Raw genomic sequence first — 14,048 nt, 5'->3', positions numbered from 1 at the left:
TTTCATATGTGCAAAATTGAAAACAAAGATAGAAAACTTGTCTTTCAAATGAATATATCAAATGAAAATACACTCTATCGTTAAACGGAAATATACGTTTTGACTTTGAAAATAACATATACCCAAATATAATTTTTTAATATTTCTATTTACTTTACAAACTTGCATTTTGCAAGCCAAATTCATTTTCAACAAAATAAGAAATTTAAGAAAAACACATCTATTTTCTTTCTGTCAAATGAGTACAGTATTTATCAAATCGACCCTAATACTTGAAAATAATAGGGGAAGAAATAAGGAAAAAGAAATGAGGAGAAAGGGGGCAAAAACAAGAGAAAAGAAAAGGCAGAAACAAAGGAGTCAAAGAAAGAACACATTGATGGCCAAGCTTAGAGCCACTCAAAAATCTCCAACCTTTCTCATTCTCTCTCTTCCTCTGTTTCAAAACTCAACAACGTACACAAGAATGACTCCTCTCTTCTCCTTCTTCTCCCTGTCCAGTTCTTGCAGCCAAAGCCAATCACACAAAATCTCTTCCATTTGATTGGAACCGAATCAAGAACCAAGACCCCATTAAGGGCCATGGCTTTCCTCCTGCCCAACCTCTCCCCTTCTCTCCTCCAACCCAAGTCCAAGGACAAGCCCTTCCACCCCAACCAACCCTTCTCTCCTTCTCAACACACCAAGCCCTTCTCTCTCTCTGCTTCCTCTCCCTCTCCCTCTTCTTCTGCGGTTTCTGTCAGCCCTGCCTTGAGCAGTGTCCAAACACCGACCGTGCAAGGCGTTGAAGTGGATACCCCCGCGATGAGAAGGAGAATCAGGAAAGATGACTTCTTCGTCAATCTTGGGCTCGCCGTCAGGACTCTCCGTGAAGACATGCCTCTGCTCTTCACCAAGGACCTCAATTATGACATCTATAGGTATACTTTCTCTCTTTCGTTTTTTTCTAACTGGGGTTATTTCTAGCTCCTTTTCTTTGGGTTTTAATTTTGTAGGATTAGGCTTTGAGATATATATAGTTTGGGATTCTTAATGCCCTTTCAATAGTGTGAAGCTGGTTTTGGAATGCTCACAGCTTCATCTTTTTCCTGTGGTATTTGTGCATGTGTTTTTGATTACTATTGTCATCCTTAGCCAATTTGAAATTTCCCTTATGAGTACTGTAAGCCACAGGCAAGCAGACCTATCACATGTTCAACAATCCAATACTATGGGAACAAACTTTCAAGTCTGCAATTGGAGCATAGATATTAAAGCCTATCGAAGAAAACTTTCCTTCTAACCTCAGTACAGCCCATTATCCTACCACATACTGCCCTCTTAATTCTCAAAAGTATTGAGTCGACACTTTCCAACAAAAGAAAAGTCATGTATACAGCAATTCCTTGTGATCCAAATATAATGGAGAAAGGTATCCATGATAGCTTGAACAGAATGGTGAAATGAATTCCCTTGAAAGTGCAAATTGCCCAAGTAGCTTCGCTAATACAGCCCCTAAATCACGAGAAAGCATACAAAGCTGCAATACAGCAGACCAAGCCTGGGGTAGCAAAGAGTAAGCGATTGCTATGCTCCAAAGCCGAGTTGCATAGGCAACATGTTGGAGAAATTTGCAATTTCCACTTGAATAATCTATTTTTTGTAGCCAATCTCTTGTCCACTGCCAACCAAGCAATACAACTATCATTTGCTACGCAAGGAACAAAACAGATAAGCTTGCACCATGGCCCCTTCAATCCTTTAATAAATATCCCAAGACCTGCCCACTGAGAAATCCCCTCACGCAAATAATTTCCCAACTACTCTGTCAGGGACCAGAGGGATTAGGCAGCAAAGAACCAGAAAGCTCAGGTTTAATTGTACCGGGAGCTTCAGATCTAGCAGGTGGCCAATGCTGATAAATAAACTAAATAGCATTCTACAACTTTAGACTCAAAATGAATGATTGGTTTTGTTTTGTTGCTTGATGAGGATGTATTTCTACATTAGTTCGCAGATTTTCAAACTTGTCCATTGGTGATATTCCTTTTCAGATTGTTCGAACATATTTAACAGAATTGTCTCATGCGAAACTGTCGAATATTCACACTTTGGGCTGTTTATTTGAAATCATTTTGCAGGGTTCTTTTAGAGCTGAATTTTCGCCTTTGTGAATCTGATTTTTCATGGATGTATGATGTTACGATTTCCATGAGAAGCCGTATGCAAAATTTTAAGTACGTTGTATCTTGTCTTGATGCTGATAGAAATTTTTGTTTTTATGTTGGTTGTCTGTTGTTCAGGGACGATATCACTTTTATGGACCCTTTGAACACCTTTACTGGGATTGATAACTACAAATTGATTTTCTGGGCATTGAGGTTTCATGGAAAGATTTTGTTTCGTGATATTTCCCTCGAGGTATACAGAATTTGGCAGCCTTCAGAGAATATGATATTGATTAGGTGGAACCTAAAAGGGGTTCCTCGGGTTCCATGGGAAGCAAAAGGGGAGTTTCAAGGGACGTCACGGTATAAGTTGGATAGGAAAGGCAAGATCTATGAGCACAAAGTGGACAATCTAGCCTTCAATTTCCCACAACCCCCTAAGCCTGCAGTTTCAGTTCTGGATTTGGTCACTGCATGCCCAGCTAGTCCAAATCCAACATTCTTGTGGGGTCCAGTTGATGTGCAACCATCATCCTGGGTGGAATTCTATCGAGTTGTGAGGGAGACTTTGGACCTTCAAGATCATTTGCTTGCACAAGACGGTTTGCTACCTTGCTCATAGTAGAATGTGCAGCTCATAGTCTTGTAATCGATAGGGCATATACTTGTGGAATAGTGCAACGCAGCTTGTGTAGTATAATAATTGATGGCAAATAAAGCTGGTTTTTGGTGAATGATGATACGGTATATGTACATAAGGAGGTATGTTGAACAGTTCAATGTATACTCTTGATTTTGGAGGAGGTGGAGGCGCTCAAGTGTATGGTTAGTCAGTACATATAGACACTCTGATACAGCCCTGGCTCTTCAGTCCTCTGTTTCCATTGAAGTGATATTATTCCAGTTCAAAGTTTTTGCCCCCATAGTGTGCAGTTTTTCTATTGCTTGTGGTTTAGTGGAAGATTGTAGCTATGTTCAATCAAATAGAGAGATTTAGAAAGGGAATAATTAAATATATTCACTCAATTTTTAGAATCATGGTAGCTTGTCCTGCATTCCATGTGGCAGTGAGCTTGCCGGGTTCTTTCTATTTTACTCCCCATGAGGTTTTGTTTCATGCGTAACCATGGAGCTTAGGGAGTAAGGGTCATATTGCATTCTCATTGAGGTTTCAGTTTTTCTTTTGGATGTAGATGTGTATGGGTGCTGACTAGGTTCTAAATCAGGCAAATGCTTATTCTTCTTAAGCTGAGTTTGAACTGTTGTTTGTGTCCATTGGAACACTTGAGCGATGAGTTCTCTTATAGAGATGTGAGAGCTTATACTTTCAACTCCACTTTGGTTAAAGACTTTTATTTGCAACAGTTCTTTGATGTCATGCTGTCACAATTTTGCCTTATTGTCATGGTTACATACAGCAATATTTGGATAGGGGAAAAGAAGAAAAACAGAACCTATTCGCAAGTGTGCCTGGGACTGCAAAATCTGTTGTTGAAATATGTACTTGCCCTATAATATTTTCAAGGTAATAAGCGACAATGTTCTAACTAGGATGTTAAGAAAATGCATTTGATTCTTTATGAAGTAATTTTTTGCGTCATAACAGGGTTGTATCTATTTCTCGAGCCTTCAATGTGATGTAGTGCTTGAATCCTTGCTTAAAAGAGTTATAGGCAGAGAATAGAAGCGAAACAGATTTTGGCTTCAAACGTGGGGATATACTCATCACTATTCTGTAAATCGTTTCATATGAAATCTTTCCTAGTAATATCACCAAGGAAAAACAGAATCTTAATAGGGCTTTTGCATGGTAATCTCAGGGGGACAATTTACACAACCAGCATATCGCTGTCGCAATTGGTTTGAATTTCAGTATCAATATCAGTCCGCTCTGAAGCTGCAGCAAGAAAATGAACCACAAATCTGAATATTAGATAAGGACTCCATGTCTATAGTGAAATTCAAAAGTGTTGCGAAAGGATGAAAGGCAAGATCAATCTCCAACAAGAAGTTAGCCTGAGAATCAATACATTGTCTAATATGTAAAAACCAAAGTGTTTCCGCCATTACCATCAAATGTTGAGGCAGTCCGAATGTTGAGCATGTTACACGAATATGTACACTCAAATCAACAAACAGTCCTAGCAGTGGCAGCAGTGGCAAAAAAAAAAAAAAAGGAAACCATTGAACTGCATTAATGACAGTGGTGGCAGCAACCGCAGAACAAAAGCCAGTATTTACTATCTAGGTAGCACCGACACGCGACACGCGACTCAACACGACACGATACGACAACACTTAAAATTCTATACAGCTAAGAAAGCTGACGTGCTAGGTAAGTTTTCTGTTACTTGACAGGCTAATCTGCATTGCTGTCACAAAATCAAAGCAAGTCACAACTATTACAAGATGTACAGCAATGCAGAATAGCTTGTCATGCAACAGAAAGTACCCGAATATTAGAATGAACAGATGGACAATGCGAATTTCAATCTCCAAATAGAGTAAACTTACCTAACACGTCAGCTTTCTTAGCTGTACAGAATCAACATGAGCCAAATTAAAAAGGAAGCTCATCCAATGGTTTTATCGCTGCAACACAACCAAGGTCTGACCCCATATACTTCTCATACGTGACCTTCAACTGCCCCAGTCTAGCAGCCTTATGAAATCTCAGTATCATCTCTGCACATACTCTGCAAGAATAGGCCAAGCTCGTAAATAATGACTGCAGAATAAGGAAGGTTCACAAAAGAATGATCATGAAAGATCTTTGCCTGATTTGGGACACTTCATAGCGTGCATGTCTGATGAGCAGCGTTGTCCAAGCTGGAGACATCTGTAGCGTACACCTTGCAACGTATAAAGCCGATGCACATAGCAGTGAAGGCTTGAACTCCAACGCCTTGTATTCCACCAAGCAAAGCTCGATAAGATAAAATGCTAGGTGTTCAAGCTGGAAGAAGTGACCAAGTCAACGAGAAGTGTTAGCAGGTTTAGCACTTAACAAAATAAAACCAGGGCAAGATAAGCAAGATTTTGCAGGGTATGGACATTCAAGTTTCTATCTATACTTCTATAGTCCAAAATCCAACTTACATCTACATTTTAAATGGTGTGAAGCGCTTCACAGGAAGACATGAAATCATCTTACATGCTAGTCTGACCAAACTCATTCATGAGCTCCTGCTTACCTTTTTGTCTGAATGAGCAGCTTTGAGAAACCTCAGCATGAAAACATAAGGAGTAGGCAAATTCAGACGAAATTTCAGCTGCTTTAAGATTGATTTTTCCTGAAAACATAACAAAAAGAAGCCATTATATGTTGCCAATAAAGGCGAGTTTTTCCTAGTTAGTAGCATACATGAAAAATGTCATAAAAGGTCTAATTTTTGCTCTTCCAATCCTACCATTATTTTACTGGATGATTGAAGTTTAAGAGGCCAAAAGCAATTATAACTTATAGGGAGGCCTTTTATTTTCCTACCAAGTGAAAAGCAAGTTAGATGTTCTTTTCTCTTTCTTTGGCCAGAGCAAGTTATACATTCCACATTGCTACGCATTACATCAAATCAAGTAAGCTATCCCAACCACATAACAAGACAACACATACCATCCCTAGCATTTGCTCTCTTGTGTAGGACTCTGCTGAGATGCTGATGAGGTCTTTTATCTATTGGAAGAGAAAGGACAGGAGTAAGCATGTGTCAGAAACTTGCCCACATATAGAATTACAGGTGGCAAGAGAAACTTCAACATACCCTAGGATGCCAAAAGTCTTCATATTTAGATGACAGCAAAAGTGCAGTGAGACCAACCAACTGCATCTCTTTCTTATGGATTGATACTTGAGATAGATACCGGTCTAGCAGTGTCACCATGAGATAAAGTGTCTCATGCATTAAATCAAATTTGAAGTGTACCTACAATATTCACAAAGATGTTTAATAATTTTTAACTTGTGACAAGATTACAACCAATACCATAAAATTAGATTTAAGAGAGTGAACTGGAAAAGGGAAGATAAAATGTTGAGTTCTTAAGTCAATACCTCAATGAGCCAATTTATCAATATGGCTCTCATTTGGGTGTAATGTCTGTTTGAATTGACATGTAATTTGCCAAACCTGCACCATATGCCTGCAAAACGAGACACTTAATGGATATAAAGGATAGGAAAAATTTACTTTGTGCACTACATCAATAAAGTTAAATTTCAGGAACCCACTTGGAGGCACCGAATGAATTAAAACCTATCTCATATGATCCAGTGAAAATACTACAGTCTCCAAGTTTTCATGAAACCTAAATAGAGTCAATCTCTAATCCCTTTTATGTTCCTAAACAATAAAGGCTAACCATGAAATCCTTCATCTATATAGTGAAAATGTAAAGCACAGTTGCCTATATGAACAAAGCTGTCATATCCCTAATTCTGACTAAGACATGTGAGACAAGAAATTTCAGATGATGGTTAGCAATAACCAAACGAAGTGAACAAAAAAAGTACCTCAGTATTCCAATAATATTCGTATATATCATCAACATATTCAGCAACTTCAAGTTGATTGCTGGAATCGTCTATGCTTGGTAATTTTTCCAGCTTTAAGACTTCACCATTTTCACCGAGGAACTGCAGAATAGACAACCACCCTCAGATTTCATGCAACAATCACATTATGAACTAAACCAGTTCTAACCTTTGATCTAGCCATCAAAAGAGATGTATAAGATCTCCTCCGCTGTGGTTTTTTCTTGGCAATGAAACCTGATGTACTTCCACCAGAGTGGATGATATTACTTGATGATATCACTTCCTTGTCCAGTTGAAGTGTATTCTCTGTAAGAGGAACTGACACTTCTGTCTCTTTTCAAATGATACTCCATTGACAGATTTGTCTGCAATCTTTACATCCTTAGATGTTGAGGTCCTTTGAGCATTTGAAGCCCCAATTGCGTTGTTAACAACTCCCTGGTTTATAGCAAGTTCAAGCTTAATTTAATCACAGTACCAAGTTAATATGACTGCATGTTATTGCTTGACAAATTACAGTGGGAATAATATGCAAACAAAGAGTTGCTTGGATATGAGTAAAATGATTACTGATGAAAAATTTGAATGTACTTCCAATGCAATTATCTTTGGTATCATTTGAATAATAGAAAATCTAAAAGAAAATAACTGAAATACAGAGCAATTGAATTAATGAGCCATTTAGATCTAAATGCTACCCATGAAACTGTGATACAATGTATAAATAATTAGTTACATCCTCTACTCACTAGTATTAGCAAGACGAGCGCATAATCTAAATATTGAGATATCTGCTGTTAAGAATGAAAAACCAATTAACTCAACTTATTAAAACCCAAGTCTAGAAATGATTTGCTGGTCGGGATAGCTCTAAGACATACAAAGGTAGAGTGTGTGCGTACGTGTGTCTTTCTCTGTATTTGAGGTGTAAAAAACAAATGTATCGCATACATACAAACATAGCCTAGAATTATCTAAAGGTCATCTTGTGAAGTATGAATTTTCTCTTGGCCCAAAAAAGGTATGAAGTTTCCTACATGTATATATTTGATTATTACTTGCTATGTATCCCATTATTATGAACATAGCTGACAACAATAAAATCCATGTTAGCAAATATGAATTAAGCTCTCTGCTAAATAAAAATTGCATAACAAACTTTCAGGGAAAGCTTACACTGAACTGAAAAGTTGATGCTTTCAAAGACTTAAACACGTAAACCAGTTATTAATAGAAGTAATGCAAATTATGACATTTATTATTATTTTTTAACGATTCCACCATATGCTGATTAAAGGGTAAATATCAGTCACAATCAAGCGTGAACCAGAATAATTTCTACCCTTGCACGACTCTGTTATCAGTAGCTACTCAAAAAGAGCTGGTGCAAGGAACATCCATAATTATATTTAGTGAATCTCAAACTAGAAGCATCTATGAAGAATAAACCAAGAGAAATTAAACAAATTACTACTTGATAAGAGTGGTTAGCTGTTAACTGATTGCTCATAGGTTTGAATATTTACCAAAAAGATGAGACAAAACCTCAGAATGTTTTCTTGAAGATGCACCAACAGTAGATTGAAACCTTGGACCCTACAAAAATTGACAAATATGTTATGAACGTATATCAAAATTTTTATTGTAACGAAAGTAATCCTATTCCAATTCGAAAAGGTGAGATTAAAGGAGAAACGCAGAGGTAAAAGGAAGCACAAGTACAGCACACAATCTTGGATTATTTTCAAGTTTCAGTATCGCCTCATCAAGGTTAGCAACATCCATTCAGGAAGCTTCCACTGCCTCACCACATCTTTAAAAAATATAAGTAGCACTTCATTAACTATTTTCCGATTTTATCACCAACTGCAAAGATAAGAACATCAATATAGGCCAACGTGACTTCTGTTTTGCAATGCATACATCTGGGGGACTAGCTATACCTATACACACAAATTACAAAATGCTGGTTGTCCACAGTTCATTTCTTCCATTAGTAAAACTTGAGGTCACTGATTCACTGATACTTACATCATTGTGCAACCACCCGCTCTTGTACTTGCGACATGGCTTGTAAGATTGCTCACATGTGGAAGTACTTTTATGACCGCCTTTCATCTTGGCTGAAAGAAAGTGTACAAAGTTAAAGCAATTCATTGACTTGCTAAGAAAAAAATCCCAGTGAATAGTAACTTACTGGGTATAGCACTTCTGCCGTTTCTCTTAGCAGTACTTTCAAATTTTCCTAACAGAAAACAACTTCTCAGGAAAATCCCAGCAAAAGGCCCATGCAATATACTGAGTAAATGTGTGCCATGAAAAGAAAATCAAGAAAATAACTAGTGTACTCGGTTCATTATAGCAATGTGGTAACATCTTCAACATAAACAGTTACTTATATATATCAGCAACGATTTCCAATGATGGACTTCTTTAAAACTAGCATTGTACTGCTCAATTTTACCTGGCTGTTCCTCCTCAACACTGGCAAAGATTTCCTTAAGACAGAAAAAGATAACCAAAGGAATGAATCAATGTAAAGAATGCATATTTTTCTATGAGAAAATGCAAAGTTAGCTGTCATACCTTGTTAATGTAGCATTAATTGAGTCCTGACAAAAAAAAAATATGTTACACTAAAAAGTCGTAAACAGAGTGACAAAACTGAGCCAAATAAGAGTTAAAGTTTGTAGTCATTTTGAGGATCCTGGAATCAACATTAAAAATGAAAATCACAGATAGCAAATACCTTTGTTCAGTGATGCTATGATCATGAAATGGCCCTTGTTTACGACTCTTTGAGAAAGCACTAGCAGTATTAACTTCTTTCATATGGTAATGACAGATAACTAGTAAGTTCCCAAAAGGCATTTCAAATGAGGTTGAAATCATGCTTAAAATTAAAAAATCATGTTTCACCTCTCTTCACCGTAGAGGCTCTTCATTCCTTTGATTCATTTGTTCTCTCGCTTCCTGGTTCAATCAGATGATATATTTATACCCATTATGATCTTGCCACATGTGTTAAAAGATATCAAGAGATGCCCAAGTGCTAGTTTACAAATGGTATTATGCTGCCGCATATTGTGGTCAATAAACAGGAGGGGCAGGGTCATCTCAAATCATAAAACTAAATGGATAATTTATTCATAAAAGGAGCATCAATCTCCGCAGCTTAAGGTGCTATTATGTGATTGCTCATGAAACTTCAAAACTGGCCTCAAGGCTTCAATTACCCCATATTTGGTGGTACCTGACATTTCATGGAAAAGATTTTATCCAATAAATGATATGTTCAGTCACGACAAATCACCATGATAAATGCAGATTCAGATTTTCATACAAGTTCCTTTCTGTTGCCCTTTTTCTTTCCCAGTTTTATCCTTCAGATGAAAATCTTTCCTCCTCTTAGTGCTTCAGTTGCTCTTTCTTCACTAACACCATCAAATCATGACCATTTTCCTATTTCTCTATTTCGTAAACTCCCCTTCGAGCTATTAATTGGTAATTAATCGGGCTTTAAATACAACTCTTCATTGCGTCAAGAGTGACAACATCACTATCTAATTCAACCTGACTATAAAGTCTGGACACCTAGAGCAAACACGTTAGTTTGCCAACCACTTATCAAGTGTTAAAAACATCAAATACAAAGGTATAAATAAGCCATAACCCCCAGCCAATTTACCACTACTCACCAAATTTCAAAATGTAAGAATCGATAAATCTGATAAGTTTCAGAAAGAAAATGCTAGGCTGCTTCAAGAGAAGAAAAGTACCACCGCTTGTATATAAGATAGCCAAGAGCAAAAGAAGGGGAAAAAAAGAGAGCAGGAATGCAACTTACCACCACAAAAGATTTCTTTTTCGCAACTCCTGCTTTCCTAATGCTTGGATCCACCGAAACACTGTGGCAAAAAAAAGGTGTTGAGAGCTTTACCATAAAAAAATCAAAGGAAAATAGAATCGATGAATGCATTTCGCCAGGTATCCAAAACAAAACTTCCAACTTTTACGACTAGATGTAAGCCCTACAAATATGTGAAGCAGAAAAGATCTCTAAGCATACCGATGCAAAGATGGGAAGCCCTCACTTTTGTACTTCCTGCAATATATTGTTTTTAATGTGATTAGAGCTATGCGCACAATTAGGATGCTAATGGAGAAACATAAAATTTCGTAGTCATGTCAACTGTCAAAAGCCACGAAATCTTCACATAACATGCCAGAAATAGATAGGGTAAAAATAGAAATAAAATAAAGGAAGAAAGAAAACGCCCTATCAAGATATAGCAATGCTCACATTGGTTTGGACCCATCGCAAACAACTTTATTGGAAACATCACTTTTTCGAACATTGCTAACATCAGCCAAAGCTTTTCTTCTTATATTTGCTTTGCCTAACAAAACAAATTATAATCAGAAGAACACAAAATCTCAAGAAAGCTTTCTTTCTCAGCCTAGTTTAACCGTACCAGCAGCATCATTTTTACTAGCGCTCTTCTTTTGGTTCTCAAAACCAACCTGCAAGTGAAATGACTAAATATTTAATGCGTGTATGGATTAAGTTCATAAGAAGTAACTTGAACAAAAGGAGACTAATGTAAAGTTCCACTATGCAAGAGACAGCAATTCTCCTTGCTTCACTTACAGTAGTCCCACTGACGCCTTTGTTAGTTGTCATTGATGTTTTTCTGCAAGAACAAAGAAGACAAGCTAGATAATACAAAAATATTATTTCTAGAACAACCAGAACAACTCCTTGAAGTAAAATAGTTGTTTTATAGGCTCTCTAGCAGCAAAATACCATGTCTACCACAAGCCCTTGATGATTAAAGTGGAATTGCCTAGTACTCTCACAAAATGGTTGTAGGTTAGCTTCTGATACAAAATTATGATAAAATGTTTGACATGTAACTTCAGAAATTTGAAAAGGAGTCCAGGGAATTAATGATGAACGCAGAATTTCTACTGTAATGAGTGTCATGGGGTCTCGTGGTCTGAGCGGTTCAACTCTATGGATACTAATAACCAGCCAATATAGCATCCTCAGCTCAAAGTCTTCCGGTTCAAACAATGACATGACCCGCAAGCAACCGGTCCAAGATAACTTTCCTAAGATTCTACATGGAGATCTGAATTCAGTTCGGGTACCACTTGATATCCGAACCTTTAAACAACTCACACTGTAAATATCAGGGAGAAACAGCTCAAGCACTGGATAAGTTTCTTTAAATTTTACCCACATGAGACTCATCTCCCAATAATGAAGCTGAACACTACCATATAATCCATCAGAAAAAGAAAACCTGGACGTGTAATAAAACAAAAGGAGACTCGTAACACTTCCCTAATAGCAGTAATTCCACGAGAAAAGTTCAGAAACGTCTCTTACCGTGGAGGCACGCTAAACCTGGAATTTGCCTGCCCAGATTTTCTTTAACCCCCCAAAAAAAAAAAAAAAATAGTGACGATCAGAAGGCAAGATTTGCAGAGCACTAAGAGACCGAACGAATGAATCAAACAACTCACAATCCGGCCGCCGCTTGATCAGTACCGAGTTCTCCGGCATCTGTGTAAACCTTTGAACTTCCCGGCGCAGACCGTTTGCATTTACAAAACGATGACGCGCGTCAGCAACGCCAAGCCAAGTACAAAAGATCTAAAGAAAAAATTCGAATTCCACAATTTAAAAAAAAAAAAAAGAACTCCTACCGTTCTTCTTTCTTGGAGGATTCCTCCGCGAACGGATTCAGGCCTCCTTTGACCTTCTCCTAAGAATTTCATCCAAGAAAACGCGAAGAACATAGCAGCAATCAGAAGCCAAAACAACGAAAGTTTGCGCCTGCTCCTCGGCAGATTCGACATCGGTAAAAACATCGCGAGAAGACGCGGAGAAATCACCTTTGGCGGTCACCGTTCCTGCTCTGCTCGATCGCTGCGACGATTTCATCCCAGCCGAGAGAATCTCTCTTCTTCTCTCTCTCTCTTCTCTCTCTCTCTCTCTCTCTCTATCTGCGAAATGCGAGTTTGAGTTTTGAGTTCGAGAAAGAGAAGCGCGTCTTTCGGCGTTTTGAAATGGGAGCGTGCATTGACATTAATACCCTCCTGCGGCCAAAGGAGGCCTACGTGAAACTCTTTCGTTAAACAAAGATGATTATAAATTTTGGCCGAACATGTAAATGTAATCCTTAAAAATTTTATTTATTCAATGTGATTTTTGAATTTTAACCTAATGTACAATGACGTTCATTAATTTTTAATATGACTTTTAGTATATAATTGATATAGTTTCTTAATTGTATGAAAATATTTAATATTATTTCTAAAGTTGAATTAATGAAACATTTAACATTTGAAAAAGTTACAAAAAATCCTAAACTTTACCAAAGTGATATATATTTATTTTAAACTATTTTTTTATACAAAATACCACAAACTTTATCGATTGTAATATATTTCATCTAAACTTTTATTTTTATATAACATTTATCCCAAATTTTCTTTTATGACAGTCAAAAATCCGAAACTTTTTTCTATGACAATAAATTTGAAAAAAATATAAACATAGATTATTTTTGTGGGGTTTTTTACTAAATAAATAAGTTTGGAATAAATGCTGTTACGTGCTCTGAGATTTGAATAAATGTATTACGATGGAGAAATTTAGGTTTTCATGGCTTTTACTCAATTTTATAAATTTAATGGCTAAATTGAATATATTTAAATTTTAGAGATTTTATGGACTATACATGTCATTTTTCTACCGAGCTTTAGAGTAATAAGTCCAACAAAAGAATCGACCGGGTTCAGACTGGCTTGAGAATCGAACCGGACCGCTCGCCTCAATTGAACGAGTTCAGATCGGCTCCGGACGATCGGAACCGATTCGCGCTCCATTTCTTCCGAGCTCCGATAGGAACGACGGGTTCAAAATCAGACGACGCCGCCGTCGAGCGCTTTCGCCACCGCCGTCTCAGAACTTCTCCGACGAGCGAAGCCGAGGGCCGTCGCGATCAACCACTGTAACTCTCTCTCTCTTCTCGCTCTATATGCACCCGCAGTGAAGTTCCTGCTATTGAGAATTCTCTGCTCCGTGCGGCTTCGGATTGCTTGCTCCAACAGTTTCAGCGGACCGACGCGGCCGGGCAGTCGAGGTACGACGGTTTCGTGCCGGAATTGGGAACGAGGGTTTTTGGTCCGGTCGATTGAAGCGTGATAACCGCTGGCGATTGTGAAATTCCTGGGTGTTTTCCGCATTTCAGTGTCTTGTATCAGGGAAGTGATGGCGAGATATTCGCCACTATAGAGGAATTAAAGTTCTACATGCAGTCTGAGCTAGCTCTTTGTTGTTTTCACCATTTTAG

At 37.7% G+C, this 14,048-nt stretch overlaps 3 protein-coding genes across 3 annotated transcripts; 1 reads left to right on the top strand and 2 right to left on the bottom strand.

Annotated features, from left to right (window-relative positions):
• Positions 1 to 375: 375 nt before the first annotated feature.
• On the top strand, positions 376 to 2,950 carry LOC104439407. The gene is made up of 2 exons (XM_010055816.3): positions 376 to 920; positions 2,283 to 2,950. Exons 1-2 carry the CDS (start codon positions 583 to 585, stop codon positions 2,767 to 2,769), a joined length of 825 nt encoding a protein of 274 aa, XP_010054118.2. The 5' UTR covers positions 376 to 582; the 3' UTR covers positions 2,770 to 2,950.
• A 1,125-nt stretch (positions 2,951 to 4,075) lies between these two features.
• LOC120292187 (putative cyclin-B3-1) lies at positions 4,076 to 7,007 on the bottom strand. Its single transcript, XM_039310303.1, is given in 9 exon segments — positions 4,076 to 4,843; positions 4,925 to 5,103; positions 5,342 to 5,440; positions 5,761 to 5,820; positions 5,909 to 6,070; positions 6,199 to 6,233; positions 6,236 to 6,287; positions 6,658 to 6,780; positions 6,848 to 7,007. Coding segments are annotated over 9 exon segments (861 nt in total). The 5' UTR covers positions 6,863 to 7,007; the 3' UTR covers positions 4,076 to 4,707.
• Positions 7,008 to 9,361: 2,354 nt separating this feature from the next.
• On the bottom strand, positions 9,362 to 11,396 carry LOC120292749. Its single transcript, XM_039311133.1, has 6 exons — positions 11,333 to 11,396; positions 11,157 to 11,205; positions 10,985 to 11,081; positions 10,751 to 10,786; positions 10,529 to 10,589; positions 9,362 to 9,388 (listed from the first exon to the last, which is right to left on the bottom strand). The coding sequence occupies exons 1-6, from the start codon at positions 11,363 to 11,365 to the stop codon at positions 9,362 to 9,364; spliced, it is 303 nt and encodes a 100-aa protein (XP_039167067.1). The 5' UTR covers positions 11,366 to 11,396.
• Between the last annotated feature and the right edge of the window lie 2,652 nt (positions 11,397 to 14,048).

Source organism: Eucalyptus grandis, chromosome 1 (genome assembly GCF_016545825.1).
Source record: "Eucalyptus grandis isolate ANBG69807.140 chromosome 1, ASM1654582v1, whole genome shotgun sequence".
NCBI classification, from domain to species: domain Eukaryota; kingdom Viridiplantae; phylum Streptophyta; class Magnoliopsida; order Myrtales; family Myrtaceae; genus Eucalyptus; species Eucalyptus grandis.
The sequence above is the reverse complement of the archived record's forward strand: the minus strand, read 5'-3'. Positions and strand labels throughout refer to the sequence as shown.

Bases quoted from the DNA above. Each gene is read 5' to 3' on its own strand.
- LOC104439407 (XM_010055816.3), top strand. From the start codon at position 583: ATGGCTTTCCTCCTGCCCAACCTCTCCCCTTCTCTCCTCCAACCCAAG. The intron at 921-2,282 runs GTATACTTTCTC...TCTGTTGTTCAG, and splicing joins CTCAATTATGACATCTATAG to GGACGATATCACTTTTATGG.
- LOC120292749 (XM_039311133.1), bottom strand. From the start codon at position 11,365: ATGACAACTAACAAAGGCGTCAGTGGGACTACT. The intron at 10,787-10,984 runs GTGAGCATTGCT...AATATATTGCAG, and splicing joins TGCGATGGGTCCAAACCAAT to GAAGTACAAAAGTGAGGGCT. The intron at 9,389-10,528 runs GTAAGTTGCATT...TGTTGATTCCAG, and splicing joins AAAAGAAATCTTTTGTGGTG to GATCCTCAAAATGACTACAA.